Raw genomic sequence first — 9,617 nt, 5'->3', positions numbered from 1 at the left:
TTCGTACTTTTTATTTTAAATTGTCTTTATATAGTTAATATAGTGCGTTTTTCTTAGGTTCTCAATTTGTTGGGAGGCTTGTACACGGGCACCCAGCAGACTTAAATATATATTTTAAATGGGTCAGTAAATTGGTAAGCATTGTTTTGTGGGGGAAACAACAATTCAGTAGAGTAAATCTTATTTATTTTAACATCCGGAACTAAATTTGTAACGCACTGTGTATTTACACAAAGTTACCACTGAGCCTACGTACCCATTCTTAAATCGGGCAATGGCTGAACCCCCTCCTTAAATCATTATTAAATTAAATTGTATGTAAAAAAGTCAACTAACCAGCCCCCTTATATTTAAGCGTTGCTTTTATTATCATGTATAATGGGGCAATCTCAGCTTGCGGAACAGAGCATCGTATTCGGTAGCTTAGCTACTCAGTTTAATACCAGCAATTGCCCTGCGAGGGTGCTGTTTTTGTGACTCTGAACTTAGTCAAAATCGAGAGCAAAAGTCTAGCCTACAACTGCAGTGTTTGATTGTCCTAGACTATCCGTCTCTCGTCCTTAATATCTATTATTTATTTTCAAAATGTACACTAACTCCGCAAGCGATGGTGACGGAGAAGGAGATGGGCGTAAACACGAATCCATTGAAATGAGTAAAGAATTGGGTCATCCAACCAATTGTCAGCCCTACGCACCTACAACTACGGACACGTCAAATAAACAACAGGTTAGTATATAAATTATAACGCAAATCATTCCAAATTAGTATCAATTATTCCTGATTATTATCATACCTATAATAATAGCAGTTTGTTTTATGGTTTTTATATTATGATAATAATAATAAGAGCAAATCCAATTGTGATAATGGAATGCTCCTAAAATGTAGTCTACAGCTGAAGACTAACATTAATAACAGTTTTATACCCGTTACTCGTAGAGTAAAAGGGTATACTAGATTCGTTGTACCAGGCAGAAGGAAACGTTTCATACCATATAATATATAGTTTATATGATCATATTCTTGATCAGGATCAATAGCTGAGTCGATCTGACCATGTCTGTCCGTCCTTCAGTCTGTCCGTATAAACGCCTCGATCTCAGGAACTAAGCACGCAGCTCCCAGAGACATAGACGCAGCGCAAGTTTATTTCTAAATGCTGCCAGGCGCTCTCTAACGTCCACAAACAGAACGAAACTGTCACGGCCACACTATTAAAAAATTTGTGATATTTATTCACTTTTTTATTCATATATCTTGTAAATTTAAAAAAAGCCCACAAGCCGCCAAAACTCTTACTCCCACATTTAAAAAAAATTTTTTTTTTTTACTATATTATTTTTTCTCACTTTTTACCGATATTACAGAAAATTTTCAAATTTCTCGTTTCCACTAGCTGTGTAACGGGTATCTGATAGTCGGTGAACTCGACTATAGCATTCTATCTTGTTATAATTGAAATTTTCAATTTTTGAATACTTTTCGACTTTCTTATATTCATATTAGAGGTTGCAGCAGGCATCGAAATTTCGCAAAGCCTTCAAATTATTCATCGTTTGTTTTCATTTGTTGGATTTCTCTTATTTCTTTATGCTTGAGTTATTTGTTTGATTTCGAAAACATTTTATATACTAATTTAATGTCTTATGCTTTTAAAATCGCGGGCTAAAGATGTGTATCTTGTTGCTTCTGTTTCTTTGGTACCCTGTTTATTATACCCGTTGCGCGTAGATAAAAATACTAGATTCGTTAACAAGTATTTAACAGGCAGAAAGAATCGTTTCCGACCATATAAATTTTTATTAATTTTTGATCAGGATCAATAGCCGAGTCCGTCCGTATGAACATCGAGATTAGGCATGCAGATTCCAGAGACATAGACGCACCGGAAGTTTGTTAAACGATGTTGCCACACCCACTCTACCGCCCAAAACTGCAACGCAGTTTTAAAAAACTGCAACTTTTTAAAAATGGGATTTTTTCCATTTTTTATTAGTGTGGTAAATTTCTATCGATATGCTAAAAAACTATTTGCACCCCCGTTCTAATTTTCTTATTTCCTCCCCATTTTCTACCGATATTCCGATATGCCTTCCACTATATACATATATACAGCAAAATTCGCTAACCGTTAACTCGCTTTAACAATTGGACTTTTGTATCATTTTTTCAGTTGGTAAAGATTGAGCAACTCCCCGATCGTGGATCATGGTCTTCCAAAATGGATTTCATACTCTCAGTAGTGGGCCTGGCTATCGGCTTGGGAAACGTTTGGCGATTTCCCTATTTGTGCTACAAAAATGGAGGCGGTGCATTTATATTACCATACATTATAACGCTGTTTTTGGCCGGGATTCCAATGTTTTTCATGGAATTAGCCCTTGGTCAAATGTTGACTATTGGTGGGCTTGGTGTATTCAAAATCGCCCCAATATTTAAGGGTAGGAACATATTATTCTTATTTTAATAATTTACGTCTTTTGCTGCAAGTAACGCTTATGGAATAGAAAACATAAACATTGGTATTTTGTCTTTTTAAGGAATTGGGTATGCTGCTGCCGTAATGTCTTGTTGGATGAATGTTTACTATATTGTCATCCTTGCTTGGGCGGTATTTTACTTCTTCATGTCGATGAGAGCGGGTTTGTAATTGGTTTAATTTTAAATACATTTAAATCTGCTATATTCTGCTTATGCATATTCGACTCTTTCAGATGTTCCTTGGAGAACATGTAACAATTGGTGGAACACAGTGAACTGTGTCAATCAATATGAAAGAAAAAATTTGCATTGTTGGGATAAGATTATCAACGGCACCGCGCAAAAGGTTTGCTCCGTATCTGCTGCGAACATAACATCTTTAGAAATTACAGATCCAGTGAAAGAATTTTGGGAGTACGTAATATATTTACTTAAGAGCTCTTTAAATTAGGCATTAAAATGTTTCGTTTAAGGCGTCGAGCACTTCAAATATCGCATGGCATTGAGGAGATTGGAAATATTCGCTGGGAGTTGGCTGGAACTCTATTACTTGTTTGGATCCTCTGCTACTTTTGTATTTGGAAGGGAGTAAAATGGACAGGGAAAGTAGTATATTTTACTGCCTTATTTCCCTACGTCCTCCTGACAATTCTGCTGGTTCGCGGAATAACATTACCTGGCGCTTTGGAAGGCATTAAATTTTATATAATCCCAAACTTTTCGAAGTTGACTAATTCTGAGGTAAAAAAATATATTTATTATTCTCATAAAAATGTATAAAGAAAAAGCAAGAAAGCGCTTTTGTCGAGTTTTTCCACTATCAGAAATCCGTTGCTCATCTAGTTCTTGCAATCAAGAAACTTCAAAATTTGTTTGGCATATCAATAGAAATTGGTAAAAAATATAAACATTTTCAAAAGTGTTGGCGTGACAGTGGCAACGTTTGGAATCAACTTGTCCGGAATCAGCTACCTAATCTCAACTTTACAGATCCTGAGATCGAGATGTTCATCCGGACAGACGGACCGACATGGCCAGATCGACTCGGATATTGATCCTGATCTAGAATATGTATATATATATATACTTTATAAGGTCGGAAAAGCTTCCATCTACCATATTCGAGCTATGGTACAAACATATTTGATAATTTGCAGCAAAATAGTTGTATGCTATGGATTAAAAATATAGTCCTAGTTATGTAACTCGATAACTCAATCATTTTAAAAATGTGTTTTAGGTGTGGATCGACGCTGTCACGCAGATATTTTTCTCATACGGCCTTGGACTCGGTACTTTAGTAGCATTAGGAAGTTACAACAAGTTTACCAACAATGTCTACAAGTAGGTCACTGCACTCAAATAATAATAATAATAAAATATAAATTATTTTTAGAGACGCGCTTATTGTCTGCACAGTTAATTCTAGCACTAGTATGTTTGCTGGATTCGTAATATTTTCGGTAATAGGATTCATGGCTCACGAGCAACAGCGACCAGTGGCTGATGTAGCTGCATCAGGACCTGGCCTCGCATTTCTTGTTTATCCATCGGCAGTTCTGCAGCTACCAGGGTCTCCAATGTGGTCTTGCCTCTTTTTCTTCATGCTTCTGCTTATTGGATTGGACTCACAGTTTTGTACAATGGAGGGCTTCATCACTGCGATTATTGATGAATGGCCTCAGTTGCTGCGGAAGCGGAAAGAAATCTTTATTGCTATTGTATGCGCACTTAGCTACTTAGTGGGCTTGACCTGTATTACACAAGTATGTTTCAAGGTTGGCACCGCTGTGACGCTTTATTCACTGGGCGTCATTCTTTTTTAGGGTGGCATGTATATTTTTCAAATATTGGATTCATATGCAGTTAGCGGTTTTTGCTTACTGTGGCTCATATTCTTTGAGTGCGTTTCAATATCTTGGTGCTATGGAGTGGATCGATTTTATGACGGAATAAAGGATATGATCGGATACTATCCTACTGTTTGGTGGAAGTTCTGCTGGTGTGTCACAACGCCCGCTATATGCTTGGTTAGTATTTTGATTAAATAAGCATTTGTTATCTTAACATATTTTGTTTTTTCTAGGGCGTGTTTTTCTTTAACATAGTTCAGTGGACTCCTATTAAGTACTTGGACTACAGCTATCCATGGTGGGCGCATGCTTTTGGTTGGTTTACGGCGTTGTCATCCATGCTTTATATACCAATTTATATGTTCTGGTTGTGGAAACGAACTCCTGGTGAATTTACTGAGGTAATTCAATAGTAAATGTCTTTTGAGGAAAATTTGTACATTCTCCAAATATTTTTTAGAAAATTCGAGCTCTTGTACGGATAGACGAGGATGTAACCCGGTTACGCGAAAAAATGCTGAGAGAAGCTTATGTCAAGGAGATAGAATTTAATTCTTTATAGACGTTTTTGATTTATCTCATAATAATTTAAGGTACCTTCTGTTTGGCTATTAATTTAGCTAAATGTATTTAAATTAATTTTCTAAAATTAAGAGATTATTTCTTAAAAGGACAACTTATTTTGCAAGTTTTCTTTTATTTAAAAATCATTTTCCCTATCTTGACATTTGCAATGAATCATTGTACCAGTTTTATATTTTAATTTATCTTCCCTTTATAACTCAGAACTAGTCTTTTTAATCAATCGCAAAGGGTAGAGGTTTTTCAATGGTTATTGCAGTGTTTTGTGGTACTTACTCAAAGTGGTATGCCAGAAATATCTAGAGTAAATAAATTTTTTAATTTCTGAATATTCTGCTTCTGAAACATCTACACATATATGGAGAATCCCTGCAGTTCTAAAAGCCATTCAACCCTCACGTCTCATATGTGAATCACGCAATGAAAGATTTACCAAAGATTTACATGTCCAGCGACAGAGAGGAATGAAATTTATACATACAACCCTTCCCTTGTAAGTTTTTCTTGCATGACCTATTAAGAATGACTGCCAGAACTTCACGGTTTTACAATAATGTCAGCATCAGAATCAAAATATTTCTTTTAAACTAATATGTACTTTCTACTTGGAAGAGTTTTGAGATGTAGTTGTGTTTAGAAATAAGATAAGATTGTCACCGTATATATACAAAACTACTTTGTCAATGTCCTGATGGTGCTTCAGGCATTGTTCTGTAATTTATCTATAAAATGTCAATATGTTGCTGAACGTGTCAAATAAATTGAATACAAGCATGACTCGAATATTAAAAGGGTAGAGTTTCCGGTATCTGATAGTCGAGGGCTGGACGACATCATGCTCTCACGTACATTTGATTTTGAAATCATTAAGGCTCATAAGTCGATCTGACCATGTCCGTCTGTCCGTCAGTCTGTCCGTATGAATGACTCGATCTCAGGAACAAAGCACGCAGCTTCCAGAGACGCAGCGCAAGATTGTTTCCAACTGTTGCCACGCCCACTCTAACGTCCACAAACCGCACAAAACTGTGACGCCCACACTTTTGTAAAATGTGATATATTTTTATTAATATAATTATAACTTCGCGGTGTGTTGGTTTATAAAAAAAAATATTTTTATTAATCAAAAACTTAAGCGAACGTCGGAGACAAATTCACGTCTTACACAATTGAAGTATAAATAAAATCTAAATCTAATTTGCAAAGCGAACGCTTAGCAAACCCTTGGCTGAGCTTATTTCCTTCTTCATATTGAGCGTACATAGTGGAAAGTTTTGACCCTTTAAGCTGTGTAAGCAGTTTTCACCCTTCTAGTGGGAATAACGAATAAGACTGCGGATGTTTATGTTAAATTTTTTACATCGGCCGAATTTGTTATTGTCACCAAGAAGTTGGGGTTCTTATGTGCTAAGGCATTCTTGGCTCTATGTTCTATTGTTGCTAAGTAAGAGAATATATAAAGTGGCTGGTATATGTTGTAGATATACATATGTTATGTGGTTGAGCATTACATATGTCACTACTGAATTATTTCTTTACCATGTAGATATGATAATGGTTCTAACTTTGTTACATTGTTATTGTCTATATATTGCGTATATCTATATACGCTTGTGTGTAGTCTAGTGTTGTGCTTGTGATTAATATGTTTTCCATAAGGCCTGTAATTTAAAATTTGCTTCCCTAACCTTTAAGAATACCTTTCGCAAAGACATTATGTGCTCTTCCAATGAAGTGGAATACAGAATTATGTCATACATATATACGAGACAGTTTTTGTATATTAAATCTGCTAAGAGATTATTCATGCAACGTTGAAAAGTTGCGGGTGCATTTTTTAAACCAAATGGCATTCGAGTATATTCAAAATGACAATTTTTGGTGGAAAAAGCTGTCTTCGCTATGGAATTTTCATCTATTTGTATTTGATGAAAACCTTTTGCGAGGTCAATAGTTGTAAAGTATTGACAATTTCCAAGCGTGTCCATTACCGGTATTGGGTATTTGTCATCAACGGTTATTTCGTTGAGGTTGCGATAGTCAATGACTATGCGAAATTTCGATTTTCCCGATGCATCTTGCTTTTTGGGTACTACCCAAACCGGAGAGCAATACGGAGAATTCGATTTTCTAATGATGCCTTGTTGCATCATGTCTTTAATTTGGTTTTCGTCTTCTTCGTCGAAGCTTTGTGGGTATTTGTATGGACGTCTGTAAATTGGGTCTTCGTGTTTAGTTGTTATGACATGTTTAGTTGTACTTGTGAAGGTCAAATTTTCACCTTCTTTGTACTGTATGTCACTAAACTCGTATAAGACACTGGTGAGGGCTTTCCTCTCTTCATCGTTTAAATGATGAAGTCGAAATTCATTTTTTCATTGAGTTCGTTGTTAATTACATAAATGACATACTGAATATTTGGGGAAACTAGTAGGTTTTCTTTTAAACTCTCTTTAGGTGTTTCTTCTTCTTCATTAATATCTTCAAGTCGCAATTTAAATGTTTATTTATTTAAAGTAACTGTATTGGATGTATAGCATATAGTTGCTTTGGAATCTTCCAAATATTCCCTGCCTAACAAAATGTATTTTTCTGAAAATTTATGTAAATAAAATGTTTGCTTTTTGATTTTAAAATAATTTGACCGTTTATTGTGTGTACAAGTTAACACGGTTAATGAGTAAACTTAAGTCGGTATAAGTTCAGGGTCGCTACCCTAGTATTTTATATGCAGATTCAGCATAAAAGCCTTAGGGGCCGTGCCTGGTTCCCAACGGTTTCCCAGTATTGGGAGATATGCAGTTTTTGCTAGCGAATAGCTGGAGTAAAATAGAATAAGTTGAGTTTGATTTCAATTATAATAAAGAGCACACGCTCAAGAAACCTACTCCAGCGAAGGCTGCATATTTTATATTGGTTGGCTAGCCTTAAGGGTAGTCAATAACGGAGAAAGTTCTCCCAACATATACTAAACCTGCTTTTTTGGGGCTGGTTAGTAGTAGAAAAAGATGTGAGTTTTTGATAATTTAGAGCGTTTTGCGCTCTACCTTGGTCTAACATTTGTTTGAACTCACTGTATGTCGCTTGGTTATTTTCAACTTCTTTTGAATTATTACTTGCATAATTATTTTGATTTTGATTTTGCTATGTTTGAATATAATAAGGTTTTGTACCTTGGTCATTATTATTTCCTTTATTCTTTTGAGAATCATTATTTTTACTACTGCTTTGTGATGTAGATGGACTTTTTGATTTAGCTTTTAGCTTTTTTCTGTATTTAATATAATTGTATCGTAAAGGCCTTCCATTTGCGCTACTTGTCTTAATAATGTTGTTGTTGTAATGTCGTATCTTGCTAAAGTCATGAACATTCTGTCTGGAATTCTTTTATAAATTACATATTTTATATTGTCCATTGCAGCGGTATAAAGAGTTGTATTTGTATAATTATTTTCTAGTAATAATTTACTTGAAATTTCGAACATCTTATTTTCTAGTTCTTCTACAAACTTACGAATTCTACCACTACGTGTTGTAAAGTCTTCTTAGCAGCTCTTCGTATGTGATTTGGGTTTTGAATTCATCAATGAGGACTGTTGTAGTTCAGCCCAAGTGTTGCAGAGTTGTAGCTGGGACACTTCTTGTGCGTGTCGGGACAGCTGCATCTCGATGGCACTGTAGAGTACACTATGTTGCCTCTTGTATGTTGTCGGGTATAGGGACATCACGAAGTACACACGTCTCACAAATGATGCCAGTTCTTTTGTGGAACCGTCAAATGTTGGGATGTGGCGAATCTGGCCCAAAGCCTGATTCAAATGTAACTCGAATAGAATCATAATTTGTTCACTGGGTTGTGCCATGTTGTTGGCTATTGTTGATTTTTGCTTTTGAATCACTCGGTAGGTTAATACCGAGGTTTTATTTTTTTAATTTTAAAATTCACACACCTTCGAAGCGGTCCAATCAATGTTACATGGGCCTGGTAACAGTCACACCTTTTATTTATTTTGGTGGGTCACGCTTTAATGGTCACTTGCAGTTTTTAATATTTATTAATAGTATCCAACATCGAGAGTTAGATAACTATTCACAAATATTTTGTCACATAGATTCTTTTGCGGATCTGCTTTGTATAAACTGAAGCACAATCGAAACTTTGTTCGCCACGAGCTGCGCTTCATTAATCTCGAACTATTTTATTAGCTCTAAGAGATTATGTTCACACGCGGATCCTACAGACTGCGCCAATTACAACTTCGCGGTTTGTTAGTTTATAAAAAAAAAATATTTGTATTAATCAAAAACTTAAGCGAACGTCGGAGACCAATTCACGTCTTACACAATTAAAGTATGAATAAAATCTAAATCTAATTGCAAAGCGAACGCTTAGCAAACCCTTGGCTGAGCTTATTTACTTCTTCATATTGAGCGTACATAGGCTCTCATTTATGTTTACGTTCATTTATGTTTTTTACATCGGCCGAATTTTTTATTGTCACCAAGAAGTTGGGGTACTTATGTGCTAAGGCATTCTTGGTTCTATGTTCTATTGTTGCTAAGTAAGAGAATAAATAAAGTGGTATATATTTGTGGTATATGTTGTAGATATATGTTATGTGGTTGAGCATTACATGTCACTATATGAATATGAACATATCTTGTACATTTCTATTAATTTGCCAAAAAACCTTTTTG

General features: G+C 35.4%; 1 protein-coding gene across 2 annotated transcripts; it reads left to right on the top strand.

The window, feature by feature from the left end:
* Positions 1-200: 200 nt before the first annotated feature.
* Positions 201-5,696, top strand: LOC6555853 (sodium- and chloride-dependent GABA transporter 1). 2 transcript variants are annotated; one of them, XM_001982680.3, is made up of 10 exons: positions 201-729; positions 2,177-2,444; positions 2,544-2,645; positions 2,718-2,898; positions 2,958-3,225; positions 3,725-3,828; positions 3,881-4,250; positions 4,311-4,514; positions 4,571-4,738; positions 4,798-5,696. In XM_001982680.3, the coding sequence occupies exons 1-10, from the start codon at positions 586-588 to the stop codon at positions 4,897-4,899; spliced, it is 1,911 nt and encodes a 636-aa protein (XP_001982716.1). In that variant the 5' UTR covers positions 201-585; the 3' UTR covers positions 4,900-5,696. The 2 variants fall into 2 exon arrangements, with proteins under 2 accessions (XP_001982716.1, XP_026839011.1); XM_026983210.1 differs by lacking the exons at positions 4,571-4,738; positions 4,798-5,696 and having other exon boundaries at positions 206-729; positions 4,351-4,440.
* Positions 5,697-9,617: the final 3,921 nt, after the last annotated feature.

This window comes from Drosophila erecta, unplaced genomic scaffold (assembly GCF_003286155.1).
Source record: "Drosophila erecta strain 14021-0224.00,06,07 unplaced genomic scaffold, DereRS2 tig00000294-arrow-arrow-pilon, whole genome shotgun sequence".
Lineage (NCBI taxonomy): Eukaryota > Metazoa > Arthropoda > Insecta > Diptera > Drosophilidae > Drosophila > Drosophila erecta.
This window is presented reverse-complemented; position numbering and strand designations above follow the sequence as displayed.